This window comes from Hemitrygon akajei, chromosome 28, assembly GCF_048418815.1.
Source record: "Hemitrygon akajei chromosome 28, sHemAka1.3, whole genome shotgun sequence".
Lineage (NCBI taxonomy): Eukaryota > Metazoa > Chordata > Chondrichthyes > Myliobatiformes > Dasyatidae > Hemitrygon > Hemitrygon akajei.
In genome coordinates, this window is record NC_133151.1 from 2975634 (window position 1) to 2994195 (window position 18562).

Below are 18562 nucleotides of genomic sequence, written 5' to 3' on the forward strand. Positions count from 1 at the left end.
GAGATTGTTGTCAGGAGAGAGTTAGAAGACTGCGTTCGTTGCAACCGTCGAGGATTCTGACGCTGTTGCCGTGTTTCTCAGCCGCGTCTTCCCACCTGGACCGGTCCCCTATGGAAACAGCGCTCGGCAGTCTCTGTGTAGGCACTCCCAGGTCAGGGGGTAAGACATCGACAGCATCCGCTGGGAACTCTGAATGCAGCAGCATGACAGACATTTGTATGAATAGCAGCATTTTTAAACAAAAAAGACATAAGCTAATATGCTGTTTGCAACTTGCTCATAGCCAGTTTTTAATGGACGAAATAAAGATCAAAGTTAATACCACTCTTTGACGATGAAATAAACCTTTGTAATCTTTGCATTTCAACATTAAGGCTTTAAGGTATCAGTGTGACTTTGCTTAATCTACCTTTTCTTTTTACTGTGATGATTCCCAGATTTTGGAATCTAGGTTAATACCCTTACTTATTATCGTTACTTTGGAGTGCCAAGACCAACCAAATGGTGACGAGCTTCACCCCATAATTCCCAAGTGTGATGTTCCCCATGTATTGGCCACGGGCTCTGCTAAAACACTCGCATAATTGTTTTATGAGAGCTTTCATTTCCGAGGTGGCAACAGCCTGTACTGGCGCAACCATATTGATATCGCGGCCATGAAATGCCTCTGCCTCCTCAGGAGGCGAAAGGTCCCTGTTGACTCTCGCCACTTTTTATCGACGCGCACCAGAGAACGCATTCTGTCTGGGGTGCATGACGGCTTGATATGGCAACTGCTCTGCCCGTGGCCACTGGAAAGTGCAGGGGTTTGTGGTCACAGCGCGGCACGTCACAGGAACCCACCGTCCCCTTGATGAACTCTTGCCTACACTTCTCACTGCCTCAGTAAAGCAGCCAGCGGAATCAAAGAAACTCGTACAAAACGCTGGAGGAACTCGACCGGTCAGGCGGCGTCTATTGAAAGGAGCGGGCAGTCGACGTTTCGGGGTCGAGACCCTTCTTCAGGACTGAGAAGGAAGGCGGGGAGAAGGGCGAGAGGGGAAGGGGGCGAGCTGGAAGGTGATAGTGAAGCCAAGTGGGTGGGAAAGGTCAAGGACTGGAGAGGAAGGAATCTGATAGGAGAGGAGAGTGGACCGTAGGAGAAAGGGAAGGGGGGAAGTAAAAGGTAGGTGAGAAGTGTTATGAGGCCAGAGTGAAGAATAGAGGACGGAGAGGGGTGGAATTTGCTTACTGGAAGGAGAAATTGCTATTCATGCCATCAGGTTGGAGGCTACCCCGATAGAATATAATGTGTTGCTCCACCAACCTGCGTGTGACTTGGTGGGCCATCATGTCGGCCATGATCAAAGACCCCCTAACCCTGGGCATTCTCTCCTCTCCCCTCTCCCATCGGGCAGCAGATACTCCGCTTGAAAGCACGTCCCACCAGGCTCAAGGACAGCTTCTATCCCACTGCTGTTATCAGAGTCTCGAATGGACCTCTTGTATAATAGAATGAAGTCCTGGCCTCTCAGTGTCTCTTGTTATGACCTTGCTCGATTTTATCGATTACCTGCACTGCACAGTTTCAGGTGGCTTTTACAATTTATTCTGCATCGTCCAAGCCCAGAGTCTATCACTGCAGCGGGGCCTGGGTCCTAGAGCGGGGGGATGACCTGGCGTTCGAGCAATTTAAACAGCGGTCCTGATAGTCCTCTCTCCGCAGCACCGAGCCTGTGGGACTGTTCCGGCTGCTCCAGGCCCTGTATTTGCAAGCTGCGTGGTAATGTGCCCCGCTGTGCGATGAGCTGAGGCTGCGAGTCAGCTTTGACTGTTCCGGGCCCCGGGTCGATGGACTCAATCTAGTTCTGAAAGCTGTTGCTTGCTTTCGTTGTTTGCACGATTTGTGTATTTTTCTTTCTCTCTGTGCGTTGGATGTTGGTCTTTTTTTTTAAAGTTGATTTCTTGTTTCACTGCTGCCTGTAAGCAGACAAATCTCAAGGTTGTATAATTTACACATACTTTGGTAGTAATCAAAGTTTTCATCACCGAGTAAATGGTGGAGAGGTCTGCCTCTAGTGATTGTCAGATGAGGTTCCCCTCTTGTTTTATGGGATATGGACACTACGAGCAAGACTGCTGTTTACGTCCATCCTTGTGTGCGTGCAATTTTCCCATTCGATCACCTTCCTGACGTGCTTTGTTGATGGAGGGGGTGTTGAAAACGTGAAGGCTCACAATCTACAGAAGGTGGATGCTCTGCCTGAAGTCAGCTACTTGAAAAATTCAGAATCAGGTTTAGAAACATAGAAACATAGAAAATAGGTGCAGGAGTAGGCCATTCGGCCCTTCGAGCCTGCACCTCCATTCTGTATGATCATGGCTGATCGTCCAACTCAAAACCCTGTACCTGCTTTCTCTCCATACCTCCTGATCCCTTTAGCCACAAGGGCCATATCTAACTTCCTCTTAAATATAGCCAATGAACCGGCCTCAGCTGTTTCCTGTGGCAGAGAATTCCACCGATTCACCACTCTCTGTGTGAAGAAGTTTTTCCTCATCTCGGTCCTAAAAGGCTTCCCCTTTATCCTTAAACTGTGACCCCTCGTTCTGGACTTCCCCAACATCGGAAACAATCTTCCTGCATCTAGCCTGTCCAATCCCTTTAGAATTTTTATACGTTTCAATAAGATCCCCCCTCAATCTTCTAAATTCCAGTGGTTTATCACTACTTATGTATGTCATGAAAACTGCTTTGTGGCAGCAGTACAGCGTAATACATAAAATGTACTGTAAGTGCAAAATGGTGTGGCTGTGTTCATGGACCGTTCAGAAATGTGACGGTGGAAGGGAAGAAGCTGTTCCTGAAATGTTGGATGTGTGTCTCAGGCTCCTGTACCTCCTCTCTGGTGGTGGTAATGAGAAGAAGGCATGTCCCAGGTGGTGAAGGTTTTCAATGATGGATGTGTTTTCTTGAGATCTTCTCAACTGTGGGAGGCTAGTGCCCATGGTGGAGCTGGGTGAGTCTACAAACCCTCTGCAGCTTTTCTCAATCCTGTGCATTCTCTTCTCTCACCCCCTCCCCCCACCCCCCGCCATATCGGACGGTGGTGCGGCCAGTTAGAATGGTACATCAGTAGAAATTTGCGTACCAAATCTCCTGGAACTCCCAATAAAATGTAGCTGCTGGCATTCATGGTACAGGGATCGATAGAAAATAATGTTCTAAATGTAACACCTTCTGTCACTTAGAGCATAAGATGTAGGAGCAGAAGGAGGCTGTTTGGCCCATTGAGTCTGCTCCGCCATTTCATCATGGCCAATCCGTTTTCCCCCCCAACCCAAATTTCTTGGTGTGGCGCGTGGCCAAGTGGCGATCTGAAGGTCATGAGTTTGAGCCCCAGCCAAGGCAGCAAAGTTGCGAGGTCCTTGAGCAAGGCACTTAACCACACACTGCTCCAGTCCACCCAGCTGAAAATGGGTACCGGCAAAACTGCTGGGGGTTAACTCGCGATAGACTGGTGTCCTGTCCGGGGTGGGGGGGGGGGGGGGGGGGGGAGGTCTCAGTCGCTTCACACCACGGAAACAGGCATAAGCACCGGCCTGATGATCTCCCTGTACCCTTTTAAGCCCTGACTAATCAAGAATCTGTCAACCCTTCCCTTAAATATACCCAATGTCTTGGCCTCCTGTGGCAACGGATTCCACAGATTCACCACTCTCTGGCTTAAGAAATTCCTCCTCATCTCTGTTATTAGAAAAAGACTCCACTCTACTCTGAGGCTGGCTCCTCTGGTCTTGACTCCCCCACCATAGTTTGGTGATGCAACTGAGAATACAGCTCAGAGCATTTGCATTGGCAGATGGTGTGCTTTTTTCTTTGAAAAGAAACTATCTTTGGCCCTGATGTAAGATTGTGTGGGTAGGCTGTAAACAGCAGCTCAAATTCAGAAACCCAAGCTGCCTTGAATTTCACTTCATTTATACGGTGTGGCCACTGGAATCTTGTAAAAGACCCAAATATGCTCGTGCACTTCTTGTTCATCGGGAGGGTGATGATTGCTGATCTGAAAAATGTCACGGTCTCCTTGTTTTGAAAGTAATTGTAAGAACAGCTCAGCTCTGACGTTCGAGAGCACCATCAACAGAGATGATTTTCTGGCCGAGAGCAGGGGGGCACGGTAACATGGTGGCTACCAGCGATCTGGGTTCAATTCCCACCCCTGCCCTTGAGGGGTTTGTACATTCTCCCTGTGACCACGTGGGCTTCTTCCTACAGTCCGAAGACCTACCGAAGGTCATTGCCCCGTGATTAGGTTAGGATTAAATTGGGTGAGCGCTGGGCGGCGCAGCTCGAGGAGCCGGAAGGGCCTATTCCACGCTGTTTCTCAATAAATAATGAAATACTGGAGCTTAGGAAGCACAGCACCACAGCTGGAATGCTGCGTACAGGGCAGGAAGGGCACGAGAGAGTCGCAGAGGAGATTTATGTGCTAGCCTCTTCTCCTTGCTAAAACCCTCCAGCTTTGGCAATGCCCTCATAAATCTCCTCTGCAAAGACTTTTATTATCAAACTTTGCATGTGTAGCCCTCAGGCTTGCCCTACTCCCATCGTATGGGGGAGTCGGCCTTCAGCCCCGCCAAACTGGGTAATCACGTTTGTGTGGATGCTGCGTAATGTACCCCCAGTTACAAACCCGCAACGCAAAATATCAGACCGTACACCGTATGCAATTAAATGGTAGACTCTATGAATCTTAATCTGAATATAGGGTTAGTAATGAAAATAAACTAAACAAAAAAGGGCCCAAGTCGAAATCAGAAGTCCCTGTTGGAGCTCACTCAGTAGTCATTCTTCCGCCATCAGTCTCCGCCGAACGTTGCCGACCTTCGGACCCTCCGATCGCAGTCCGCTCCGTCCGGTGGTCTACCAGCTCTCCCCGCACGCATCCTCCCTCTTCATCTCTCCTCGACCAAAGACCTCGAGAAACCCGGCTCCCAGACACACAAGAAAGAACAACATTTCTCCCATTGAACACCCACTGAACTCCAAAGTCCCGTTATCTCTAGTCATAACCCAACCATTGCTGCCGCAGAGAAACCATTACCTTAACAGTGGAACATTACGGAGAAGCCATTGCATTAGCCTTAGCAGTGAAACCTTACAGCGTGTTAAACATACGTTAGTCAACCTTGAGATTCATCTGCTCACGGGCAGCCACAGAACACAGAAACCCATGAAAAAGGTCAACACTCAAAATGCGGAGAGAAATGAAACAAATCGTGCAAGCAGTAGAATAAGCAAAAAGCATTTAAACAGAAGCGAGTCCTCAGAGACATGAAGCCCAGAGCAGGCCTCGGCCCCAGTTCAGAGCATAGCGGAGTAAACATCGTGGAGCCTGTAGCAGGCCACGGCCTTAGCCCCGCCCCCCCCCCCCCAGTTCAGAGCAAAGCGGAATAATTGTTGCAGAGCCCAGAGCAGCGGGCAGAAGTGAGGTTTAATTGTGTTTGTGCGGCGAAGAAGGTTTAACAGGATGAAGCGAAAGGAGTAACACACTCGTGAAATGGTGGAGGAACTGAGCGGGTCAGGCGGTACGAGTGGAGGGGAATAGAGTCGACGTCACAGGCCCCTCAGCAGGGACGGAAAGGAAAGGGGGCAGAAGCCAGAATGCGAAGATGAGGGAGAGGGGAAGGCGTACAAGCTGGAAAGCGATGCGAGAAGCTAGATGAGGGTAGGTGGATGGGAAAAAAAAGGACCTATTTCCCTTAAGAGAGTTTGAGTGAAAATCACTGATATTTCGGAAGTCCCAGGTCTGTCACTGTCTCTGCAGTACCTTAGCAGTGCGCTCCCGCACTCCATATTCATAATATGGCAGGTGCAAAACTCAGAAATTCTGATCATCTTATCACCTCTTTTGGAGAACCACACCACTCTCCCAATCTTTAACCGTGCTCATGCACGTTTCTTCTTTCTCTCTCGTTCGACTTTTATCATCTAGTTGCTTCTGAAAACTACAGTTGACTCGGGGACTGTGACGACTTTCGCAGTCTCAAGCTGATTTGGGGGTCCCAAGTCAGTCCACAGGCGGTAGATGGGCAACTTTAATCTCACTCTTTGTATTGAGGATTTTGAGCCTAGAGATGAAAGCGGCATTTGTAAAAAGGTTTTTGGAGGCAGCGGCAAAGGTAGGAAGGTGGGTCCTGCGGAGGGATGCAGCCCTTCTCTATTTCTTCCCGTTGGGCTGAATCTCTACTGACCACCCTGCTACACTCTAATTGAAGAGAACTCTGATCGCAATCTTAAACGCTCTCCAGATATTTACTTTAGACTATAAGATATAGAAGCAGAATTAGGCCATTCAGCCTGTCAAAGCTGCACGGCTGTTCAGTCATTTCTATCCCTCTCAACCCCATTTTCCTGCCCTCTCCACGTAACCCTTGACACTCTTACTAACCAGGAGCCTATCAACCTCTATTTCAAATATACTTAATAACTTGCCTTCCACAGCTGTTGCATAGATTGACCACCCTCTGGTTAAAGAAATTCTTCCTCATCTCCGTTTTAAAGGGGCGTCCTTGTATTCTGAGGCACTGCCCCTCTAGTCATAGACTCTCCACAAAGCGCTTGCAAGTAAATTGCCAAGATCGGAGAACAGCCGAGCCCAACCACAGCCTCTCCACGCCCACTCTACCTAGGCATTTCAGTAACCGACAGGCTTCACCGAGATCCTCTGTTACGTTTAGTAATTTCAAAATTTTAAACTAATTCAGCAGAAGGCGCAGGGGTCCGAAATGTGAGTCAAACTTCGTGTTTACTTTATCACGTGGTAGCATCGAGCCTTATGCACTTAATTTTACGTATAACCCATAATTATTTAAACAAATAAAGAAAGCTTAATCAAAAACAGTATTTACAATATTACTCAAATATTAAGTACACAACATTCCTCATTCTAACAGGTCCAGAGCAATCATACGTTAACCTGTTCACTCCTGAGATCATTCTCGTAAATCTCCTCTTGACTCTGTCCTACGTCAGCAGATCTTTTCTTAGATAAGGGGCCCGAAACTGCCCATAATACTCCAAATATGGTCTGACTTGTCAGGCTTCAGCATTACTTCCTTGCTTTTATATTCTCGTGCTCTTGAACAAATGCTAACGTTACGTTTGCCTTTCTTCCTACTGTCTTTGTGATATACGTTAGCCAGCTCATTCGCTATGTGCCGTGTCGTATGACGTGGGCGATCACGGTCTTTCAGTGACCATGATTGTTCTTGTCAAATTTGTCTACAGAAGTGGTTTGCCATTGCCTTCTTCTGGGCGGTGTGTCCTTCCAAGGCGGGTGGCCCCGGCCATTAGCAATACTCCCCAGAGATTGTCTGCCTGGCGTCAGTGGTCCATAAACAGGACTTGTGATACGCACTGGCTGCTCACACGACCATCCACCACCTGCTCCCATGGGTGCAGGTGACCCTGATCTGGTTTGGGGTGCTACACCTTGCCCCAGGGTGACCTGCAGGCTAGCGGAGGGAAGGAGCTCCTCACACCTCCTTTGGTCGAGACACATCTCCGCCCTGTCACCCATTAACCAGCATCATTTGGGGGGAAAGTAACACAGATGACTTTTCTGTACAATATCTATCTGTGTTAACTTCCTGTTATTCTCGTATAGATTTCATGGTATTAAATCACTGAATGGGATATTAATTCGATCTTTTTGCACTACAGACGTTCTCACCCAGCTGCGGTTTCAGTTCACGCAGATGATCAAATGAGCAAAATGATCTCTTTGTGTGCCTTTCTATGTAGCGATGAGTGCCGAGCAGCTTGCTAAGACGCAGCAGAGAAGGAAAGAGTGTTGTCATTCGTCCTCACCTGCACCGCCACCGAGTCGAACTCGTTTTTCTCAGCTGTGATGAAAGATCCTGCCACTGAGACAGTAACTCTTTCCTCCTTCCGCGCTCTCCTGAACACTGCCTCACTGTTTTTCAAAGTTCAAAGGACGTTTATTCTCAAAGTGTGTGCACGTTGTACAACCTTGAGATTTGTGCCCTGACAAGGCAGCCCCCAAAACAAAAACCTGAAAGACCGTCAAACACACGACACACAGAGAGAGCAAAAAACTTTAATTTTTTAATTTAATTTTTTTACACTCGGCCTCATCTGCTGCTAAACACTATCTTCACTAGTGTTCAAAGTACATTTATTATCAAAGTAAATATTTATAAAAGAATAATTATTAATTTAATCAATAAATTAAATAAAAGCTAACTTACAATAGGATATAAACATGTAAGAATAAAGTTTACTGTAAATTATACTTTTTTATGTATTGTACTGCATCGCTATTAGAAAAAAAAGCAAATTGCACGACATGTCAGTGATATTAAACCAGATTTTGGCTCTGATTTCCAATGCTTTCCGTTTCTATTTTGGATTTAAGGCATTCTTTATCCAGAGGCAGTAAGAAATCTGAGCATTCTCAGTGGAGCTGCCTCAGAAATGTCTGAAGACCCAGAGTGTGGGTTCTGGTTTGGGCTAGCTCGCGGGTAGTTTTCCTGTTAAAAAGCGTATTCCCGTCCTACGAATTCTTGTCTTCTCTGGATCTCGGGCCGTTGGTCGCGTGCGTAATACCTTCTGTTGCCACTGCCACGCTTGCTTCTCCTTCCCTGCTCCATTCAGCTCCTCGCGCTGTCCGTGACTGCGCGGGTTTCCTCCGGGCGCTCTGGTTTCCGCCCACAGTCCAAAAGCATACCGGTTAAGGTTAGTAAGTTGTGGGCATGCTGTGTTGGTGCTGGACGTGTGGCGACACGTCTTCGGACTGTGTTGGCCGTTGATGCGGTCAATGCCTTTCACGGCCTGTTTTGATGTTTCAGTACAGACGTGACAATAAAACTAATATTTGATTGTTATATGAGGAGGAAAAAAGCAAAAACAGAGTATCACAGGGAACCGAAGTAAGTCATCAAAACCCCAAGACAGGAGAGCAAGGTTGATTTTGCAGAAAGAGGCCTTCAGACACACTCCGGTGAAAATGAAGTCCAAACTGATAAGTCCTCCCTCCAGGGCTGATATGGGTTAGGATGGTGCACGACGACCCGTGAAACTGGGAACAAAATAGCTAAGCTCTTTGCGAGACAACAGGAAATGAGGCCGACAGCTAAAGCCTTGTGTCATTCGCTGGATGCGGTAAACACAAGAGATTCTGCGGATGTTGGAAAGCCAGAGCGAGAGGCACACACAAACTGCTGGAGGATCTCGGCAGCGCCTGTGGAGAAGGTTGGAAGGTTGATGCTTTGGGCACTGGAAAGGGAGTGTGCGGAAGCACGTCCTAGGAGGGAGGGGGGAGAGGAGTGCAAGCCGGCTGGTGATAGGTGAAGCCAGGTGAGGTGGGGGTAGGGATTGAAGTAAGAAGCTGGGAGGCGATAGGTGGAAAAGACTCAAAGTTCAAAGTAAAATTTATTATCAGAGTATATACGTGTCACCTGAGATTTGTTTTTCCTGCAACAGATCTCTAGAATAGTGACTGTAAACAGGATCGATGAACAACAAACTGTGCAAATGCAGTTATAGGTAGAGAGCAATAATTAACCAGAGTGTGAAATAACAAGGTAAAGAGTCCTGAAAGTCAGGCCATCGGTTGTGGGAGCATCAGAAGTAGAATGAGTGTAGTTATCCTCACCGCATTCTACAGGGGTTGTATCGAGAGCATCCTGAGCAGCTGCATCACTGCCTGCTTCAGGAATTGCACCGTCTCGGATCGCAAGTCCCTGCAGCGGATAGTGAGGTCAGCTGAGAAGATCATCGGGGTCTCTCTTCCCGCCATCACGGACATTTACACCACACACTGCAACCGCAAAGCTAACAGCATTGTGAAGGACCCCACACACCCCTCATACAAAATCTTCTCCCTTCCTGCCGTCTGGGAAAAGGCACCGGAGAATTCGGACTCTCACGGCCAGACTATGTAACAGTTTCTTCTCCCAAGCTATCAGACTCCTCAATACCCAGAGCCTGGACTGACACCTTACTGCCCTATTGTCCTGTTCATTATTTATTGTAATGCCTGCACTGTTTTTGTGCACTTTATGCAGTCCTGGGTAGGTCTGTAGTCTAGTGTAGTTTTTTGTGTTGTTTTATGTAGTTCAGTGTAGGTTTTGTATTATGTCATGTAGCACCACAGTCCTGAAAAACATTATCTCGTTTTTACTGTGTACTGTACCAGCAGTTATGGTCGAAATGACAATAAAAAGTGACTTGACTTGACTTAACCCCTTTTGTAGTTATCCCCTGACGGTTGAGGGGTAGTAACTGTTCCTGAACCTGGTGGTGCGAGTCCTGAGGCTCCTGTACCTTCTACCTGATGGTTGAGGGGTAGTAACTGTTCCTGAACCTGGTGGTGCGAGTCCTGAGGCTCCTGTACCTCCTTCCTGATGGTTGTGGGGTGGTAACTGTTCCTGAACCTGGTGGTGCGAGTCCTGAGGCTCCTGTACCTCCTTCCTGATGGCTGAGGGGTAATAACTGTTCCTGAACCTGGTGGTGCGAGTCCTGAGGCTCCTGTACCTCCTTCCTGATGGTTGAGGGGTAGTAACTGTTCCTGAACCTGGTGGTGTGGGTCCTGAGGCTCCTGTACCTTCTCCCTGATGGTTGAGGGGTAGTAACTGTTCCTGAACCTGGTGGTGTGGGTCCTGAGGCTCCTGTACCTTCTCCCTGATGGTTGAGGGGTAGTAACTGTTCCTGAACCTGGTGGTGTGGGTCCTGAGGCTCTTGTACCTTCTACCTGATGACAGCAGTGAGGAGAGAGCACGGCCTGGGTGGTGGGGATCTCTGATGATGGATGCAGCTTTCCAACGGCAGCATTTCACATAGATGCACTCAGTGGTTGGGAGGGCTTCACCCGCGATGTACTGGGCCGGATCCACTATCTTGTGTCGGATTTACCGTTCGAAGTTATTGGTGTTCCTATACCAGGCTAATGCAGCCAGTCGGCACACTTTCTACTACACATCCATGGAAAGTTTGGAGGTTAGGAGGGAAAAGGAATCTGATAGCATAGAGTCATAGAGAAGGAACAGGCCCTACAGCCCATCTCGTCCATACTTGGACCATTTAAACTGCACATTCCCATCGACCTACACTGGGAACATAGCCATCCATGTACCTATCCCAAATACGCTGCTCTGTTCCTCCAATGTAAAATTCATCAAGCAACCCCGAACTGACCAATGACTGTGCAGAACTGAGAAGATTTCATCAGTGTCGGAATGCCCCAAATATTGGTAGCAGCCTTGAGACCAACAAGACAGTCGTTTTCAAATGTTGAAGGATTGGCTGCCTGTTCCGATATTTTCTATCAGTTGAAGTTTTTCTTTTACAAATATTATAAATGCACTCAGTGTCAGTAAAGCCAAAGAATTGATTGTGCACTTAAGAAAAAGTAAGACCAAGGAAGACATACCAGTCCTCACAGAGGGATCAGAAGTGGAGAGAGTGTGCAGCTTCACGTTCCTGGGTGTCGGTATCTCTGAGGACCTAACCTGGCCCCAACATATCGATGCAGCTATAAAGAAGGCAAGCCGGCGGCCATATTTCAATAGGAATTGAGATTTTGTGTGGCATCAAAGATATCTGAAAATTTCTGCGGATGTACGGTGGAAAGCATTCTGACTGGCTGCATCACCGTCTGGTATTGGGGGGGGGGTGTGGGGTGTGGGGTTACTGCACAGAACTGAAGTAAGCTGCAGAGAGTTGTAAAGTTAGTCAGCTCCATCACGGGCATTCCAGAGTATCCCGGACATCTTCAAGGAGCGGTGCCTTTAAAAGGTGGGGTCCATCATTAAGGACCCCCATCACCCAGGACATGCCCTCTTCTCATTGCAACCATCAGGAAGGAGGTACAGAAGCCTGAAGACACACACTCAACGATCCAGGAACAGCTTCTTCCCCTCCGCCATCAGGGAGGTGGTACAGGAGCCTGAAGGCACACACTCAACGATTCAGGAACAGCTTCTTCCCCTCCGCCATCAGGGAGGTGGTACAGGAGCCTGAAGGCACACACTCAACGATTCAGGAACAGCTTCTTCCCCTCTGCCATCAGGGAGGAGGTACAGGAGCCTGAAGGCACACACTCAACGATTTAGGAACAGCTTCTTCCCCTCTGCCATCTGATTTCTGAATGGACATTCAACCCTGTGAACACCACCTCACTACGTTTTACATCTATTTTTGCACGACTTATTTAACTACTTGACATATGTATATATACTTTAATTCAGATTTAGTTTTCTCCATGTTATAGGAAAGATGTCAACAAAATAGAGAGAGTACAGAGGAGATTTACTAGAATGTTACCAGGGTTTCAGCACCTAATTTACAGAGAAAGGTTGAACAAGTTGGTCTTTATTCTTTGGAGCGTAGAAGGTTGAGGGGGGACTTGATAGAGGTATTTAAAATTATGAGAGGGATAGATAGAGTTGACGTGGATAGGCTTTTTCCATTGAGAGTAGAGGAAATTCAAACAAGAGGACATGAGTTGAGAGTTAGGGGGCAAAAGTTTAGGGGTAACACGAGGGGGAACTTCTTTACTCAGAGAGTGGTAGCTGTGTGGAACGAGCTTCTAGTAGAAGTGCTAGAGGTGTCATTTAAAGTAAAATTGGATAGGTATATGGACAGGAAAGGAATGGAGGGTTATGGGCTGAGTGCAGGTCGGTGGGACTAGGTGAGAGTAAGCGTTCGGCACGGACTAGAAGGGCCGAGATGGCCTGTTTCCGTGCTGTAATTGTTATATGGTTATATTATCATGTATTGCTGCTGCTGCAAAGTTAAATAAATTTCACAACACTGTAATATGTGATAGTAAACCTGGTTCTGATGGTAGCTTAGGTCTTCTGTTTGTGAGGCATTCTGATGAAATGACTCCTGCCCTTTCTTCTTTCAGACGAGCGCGAGGCAGTCCAGAAGAAGACCTTCACAAAATGGGTGAATTCGCACCTGGCAAGAGTAACCTGCCGGATCACGGACCTTTACACGGACCTGAGGGATGGCCGGATGCTGATTCGACTCCTCGAGGTGCTCTCGGGTGAACTGCTGGTCAGTACCAAACGTTTCCCCCACTCTGGAACGGGATCAAACCACGTGGCTTTGTGCTGGTCATGTCGCCAGCAGCCCAGCCGGTCAGGAATTCAGAACAAGTTGTACAGCAGTGAGGTGTGATCTCCCCACAAAGTTCCAGCTCGTCCCAATTTCCTGTGTTCAGGCCCCTCCCTTTCCATGTACCTGTCCAAGTGCTTCTGAAATGATGTCATTGTAGCTGTCTCAACACTTCTTGTTCTGTTCACGCTCCACCTGCTCTGTGAAAAAATTAGCTCCATGATAGACGGGAGTGGAGTGAGGCTGTGTACAAGGAGGGCCAGAGTCACCTCTACTTCCTGAGGAGACTGAGGCCCTTTGGAGTGTGCAGGCCTCTCCCTCACATGTTCTACCAGTCTGTTGCCGCCAGTACAATCTTCTGTGCGGTGGTGTGCCGGGGCAGTGGCATCAACACGGGTGATGCCGACAGGCTCGATAAACTGATTGGAAAGGCCTGGCTCTGTTATAGGAGTCAAACCGGACACACTGGAGGCCGTGATAGAACAAAGGACCCGACGGAAAACCCTGACGATCCTGGACAATGTTTCTTACCCTCTGCGTGCCACCTTGGCTGAACAGAGGAGCACTTTTAGTAACAGACTGAGACAACTGCGCTGCTCCAAAGAACGATATATGAGGTAATCCTTACCCTCGGCTGTTAGGCTCTGTAATGAGCCAACCTACAGCCGGGGAAGTGATGGCCCCCTCCTGTTAGACTGCTTGTGGTAACTTATTTTTTATTCTTTCTTACTTCTCTTCCAATATTTATATCTGTGCATTTGTAATGCTACTGTGACACTGTAATTTCCTTTGTGACCAACGAAGTATCTGTCTATTTGAAATTTTCCACTCAAACTCTTGAGTTTTCGTATCTTCCGCTCCGGGAAAGAGACTGTTAGATCCCGCTTCCTCTCTTACGGTTTAAACATTGACATAAGGTTGCCCCTCATTCTCCCAAGTACCAAGGAATGAAGACCCTCCTCCTACAGGAAGGATAAAGGCCACAAGTTCAACTCTTCCTGTCCAGAAAGTGAATTGGAGCAGACTACAGCAGAATACAGGCCCTTCGGCCCACAACGTTGTCCCAGCCTTTTAACCTATTCCTCCTACGTGGCCCAACACCTTTCTACCACCAAACAGTCTCTTAAATGAAAATGGCTGCCTCCCCCCCACCCGCACCACTTCATCTCATACGGCAGGTTGCGTGGAGCTTCAGCGGCCTGGGCCAAGGAGATGAAATGCCAGTGTAGCACCCGTTTTTGTTTGTTAGCTAGGCACGCCCTTCAGCAAGGTACTGAGTAACCCTGTCAATGAGTAAGCGCTTTGCTGATGCTATCTTAAGGCCGCAGGTTGATAGGGAGATAACCAAGCGACAGAATGCGTTGAGCAACTTGAAACGTTCAAGATAAAGATTGCAGAAGCTGGCAATCTGAAATGAGATCAGAATGACTGCTCCGGTGTCCTCCCACATTCCAAAAGCGTGTGCAGGTTAGTGGATTGGTCACATCAGTGCAATTGGGCAACACAGGCTCTTCGGGATGGGGAGGGCCTGTTACCTTGCTGTATCTCTTTAAACAAAAATAATTGAGTTGGGCCAACCTTATTTCCACACTGCTACCATCCAAGGATTCCAATAAACGACTGGAAATACCCCGTAAGGCAAGTGGCATCAGTGGAGAGAGAAACAGTTAAAGTTTCATTGACGCCCCTTTCAACGGACGGCTGTTGACCCGAAACAGTTGCGTTCATCTCGCCACAGATGCTGTTGGAGCTGCTGAGTATTTACATCATTCCAGCTTTCATAATGAGCTTTTGAAGTGCCTTAACCTCCCCCCCGCTCCCCCCGAGAATTGAGAAAATGGGGCTGAGCATAAATATTACTTTGTCAACTCACTTGGGCACAGTGGCTGAGTTGTTCAGCTGTGCTGTAAGTTCCTGCAAGGGTGAATACCCTTTTTGATTTTTTTTTCACCCAGATCCCAGATAAAGGTCCTCACCTTGTGCACCAAGTTATCCTTCTGACTTCTCATGCTGTTTAAAGCATTGACTGGGTTTCCCGGTTACAGGTTCCCCTGCTATCCGAAGGTAGAGCATTCCTATGAAACCGTTTGTAAACCGAAATGTCGTAAAGCGAAGAAACAATTACCATTAATTTATATGGGAAAAATTTTTGAGCGTTCCCAGACCCAAAAAATAACCTACCAAATCAAACCAAATAACACATAAAACCTAAAATAACACGAACATATAGTAAAAGCAGGAATGATATGATAAATACACAGCCTATATAAAGTAGAAATACTGTATGTACGGTGTAGTTTCACTTATCAGAATCGGGAAGACAGCGAGCCAAAATCGATATGGAGGGAAAAAAATCGGCACGTACACGCATGCGCTAACAACTGCCCGCGCAAGGCTTCACGGTCATGGTAGTCTTTCTCAGGGTAAACACACGTATAAAGTGGGCGTCTTTTTCTCGTAAAAACGAAAATCCTCTCTGGTTAGCGAAAATAGGTACTAATGTAATGAGCTGTTGGCATCGTTGCACTTTTGATATCAAGATCTTGGTTAAGTTCTCAGGAGCCTGCCAATATCTGTACACTGGATACCAAAAGGTTTGGAGAATTGACTGATGACTTTAGAGCTGGGATCCACAGACCCTTTGCTTAACGGTGGTGGCCCATGGCATAGTAAAAGGTTGGGAACACCTACTTTAGAGAGATAGCATTTACGTCTCATGCTAATAATTAATATTCAGTTCAGTTCAAGCTTGATTGTCATTCAACCATGCATGAATACCCATGAATCAGCCAAATGACACAGTGTACTTCGGGGCCAAGTTTGGGCACAGTCCCAACAGTCACAGAGCACAAAGCGCAGATAGCAATTGCAAGGTGCAAGATAGCACGGTGGGCGGTCATTGGTGAGTGGGGTGCCGCAGGGGTCGGTTCACCCTTGCGGCTGTTCACCATTTACACTGATGATTTGGAAGAGGGGACTGAGTGTAGCGTAGCAAAATGTGCTGATGACACTAAACTGAGTGGAAAAGGCAACTTGTACAGAAGATGTGGAGAGTCTGCAGAGGGATTTAGATAGGTTAAGTGAGTGGGCTGAGGTCTGGCAGATGGAGTACGACGTTGGTAAATGCAAGATCATTCACTTTGGAAGGAGTAATAGAAGAGCAGATTATTATTTAAGTGGTGAAAGATTGCAGCATGCTGCTGTGCAGAGGGACTTGGGAGTGCTTGTTCATGAATGGCAAACAGTTGGCTTGCAGGTACAGCAGGTTATTAAGAAGGCAAACGGAATGTTGGCCTTCATTGCTAGAGGGATTGAATTCAAGAGCAGGGAGGTCATGCTGCAACTGTACAGGGTACTGGTGAGGCCGCACCTGGAGTACTGTGTGCAGTTCTGGTCTCCATACTCGAGGAAGGATATACTGGCTTTGGAGGCCGTGCAGAGGAGGTTCACCCGGTTGATTCCAGAGATGAAGAGGTTACCTTATGAGGAGAGATTGAGTCGCCTGGGACTGTACTCTCTGGAGTTCAGAAGAATGAGAGGGGACCTTATAGAAACATACAAAATTTTGGAAGGGTAACATAGAAGTAGGAAGGGTGTTTCCATTGGTAGGTGAGACTAGAACTTGGGGACGTAGCCTCAAGATTCAGGGGAGAAGATTTAGGACGGAGATGAGGAGAAACTGTTTTTCCCAAAGAGTGGTGAATCTGTGGAATTCTCTGCCCAGGGAAGCAGTTGAGGCTTCTTCACTAAATATATTTAAGATACAGTTAGATAGATTTTTACATAGTAGGGGAATTAAGGGTTATGGGGAAAAGGCAGGTAGATGGAGCTGAGTTTACGGACAGATCAGCCATGATCTTATTGAATGGCGGGGCAGGCTCGATGGGCCTGATGGCCGACTCCTGCTCCTATTTGTTATGTTCTTCAGGTAGTAAGCACGTAAACATATTAGTAAAATACAACCGTGAAAAAGCCACCGGACCCTGAGTCCACGAATGCCGCGGAAGTCTGCAGTCGACCACAGTTCGCCTTGTCTTCTGCTGAGCGAACACTGGGGGGCAGCAGCGCCGACGTCAGCCACGCCACACCACCCCTGGTGGAGCAGTCGGCCTCCGATGCCTCTCTCCTGGCGGCTGTAAACAGGCGAAGCCACAGCTCGAGGCCTGGTCCTTGCCGTGACCAAGGCCACGCAGCTCCCCCGCCACCCGCCCCTGCTCACCGCCAATAAATCAGTGAGTCGAACCCGCGGCGTTCCACATTAACAATGTCCTGAAGGGTCTTGCGATCACGTCACGCCAAGATGGTCATTTGCTATTAGACGATACGGAACTGGTGTTAGGAATAGGTTAAATTTGATGCCCTCTTGCAAATGATCCATTCTTTGAAGATGCAGGCAGTTTTTATTTGCGGTTGAAACATTGCAAGGAGAATTTTAGAATTTAGAACAATACAGCACAATACAAGCCATTCGGCCCACAATGTTGTGCTGACCCTTAAACCCTGCCTCCCATATAACACCCCACCTTAAATTCCTCCATATACCTGTCTAGTAGTCTCTTAAATCTCACTAGTGTATCTGGCTCCACCACTGACTCAAGGCTGTGCATTCCACGCACCAACCACTCTCTGAGTAAAAAAACATTCCTCTAATATCCCCCTTGAACTTTCTTCCCCTTATCTTAAAGCCATGTCCTCTTGTACTGAGCAGTGGTGCCCTGGGGAAGAGGCGCTGGCTGTCCACTCTATCTATTCCTCTTAATATCTTGTACACCTCTATCATGTCTCCTCTCATCCTCCTTCTCTCCAAAGAGTAAAGCCCTAGCTCCCTTAATCTCTGATCGTAATGCAAACTCTGTAAACCAGGCAGCATCCGGGTAAATCTCCTCTGTACCCTTTTCAGCCCACACTTCCTGCAGTGTGACAAAATTAACTGTTAAATATTATGAGATTCCTTGGAACTTCTGCAAGTGAACTGACCTGAAGCAGAAGTGGGCAGATGTCAGGAAGGGCCGGGGGAGTGGGGTGGGGTGGGGTGAGTCACTATGCGGAATAAATATTTAATCCTCTTTAAAGGGGCTGTGTGGGTGAACTGGAACTTCATCTGAATTTCAGCGCTGGCTTGAACCCGAGTTGCATTCTGGACCTTCTCGTGGCCGATGAGCTTTCCATGGGTAAATAACAAGGAATGGATGGGTTCATCTGACGAGTGTATGCTTGGGGAGAGGAGTGCAGTAGCTTATTTACTTAACGTCAGAGCTGATGAGTGCACATATCAACTGCTGGTTAATTACTTCTTGATCTCCACTGACAAACCCTAACTTCTGCCATCTGTACGGCAGAGATATTTCAAGGCGTGCTTTCTAATCCTAGAACACTTCGATGGCTAGATGATCTCGGTTCGAAGGTCCAAAGTGTTTTAAATTTTATTCTTCT

The 18562-nt window shown here is 47.6% G+C and overlaps 1 protein-coding gene across 4 annotated transcripts in view; it reads left to right on the forward strand.

Moving 5' to 3' along the window:
- Positions 1 to 18562, forward strand: part of LOC140717621 (spectrin beta chain, non-erythrocytic 1-like) — a 448197-nt gene that overhangs the window by 274075 nt on the left and 155560 nt on the right. For all 4 annotated transcript variants that reach the window (XM_073031202.1, XM_073031201.1, XM_073031203.1 and 1 more), the window contains exon 3: positions 12918 to 13069. In XM_073031202.1, coding sequence (XP_072887303.1) covers positions 12918 to 13069 — 152 coding nt within the window. The remainder of the gene's footprint in view (positions 1 to 12917; positions 13070 to 18562) is intronic.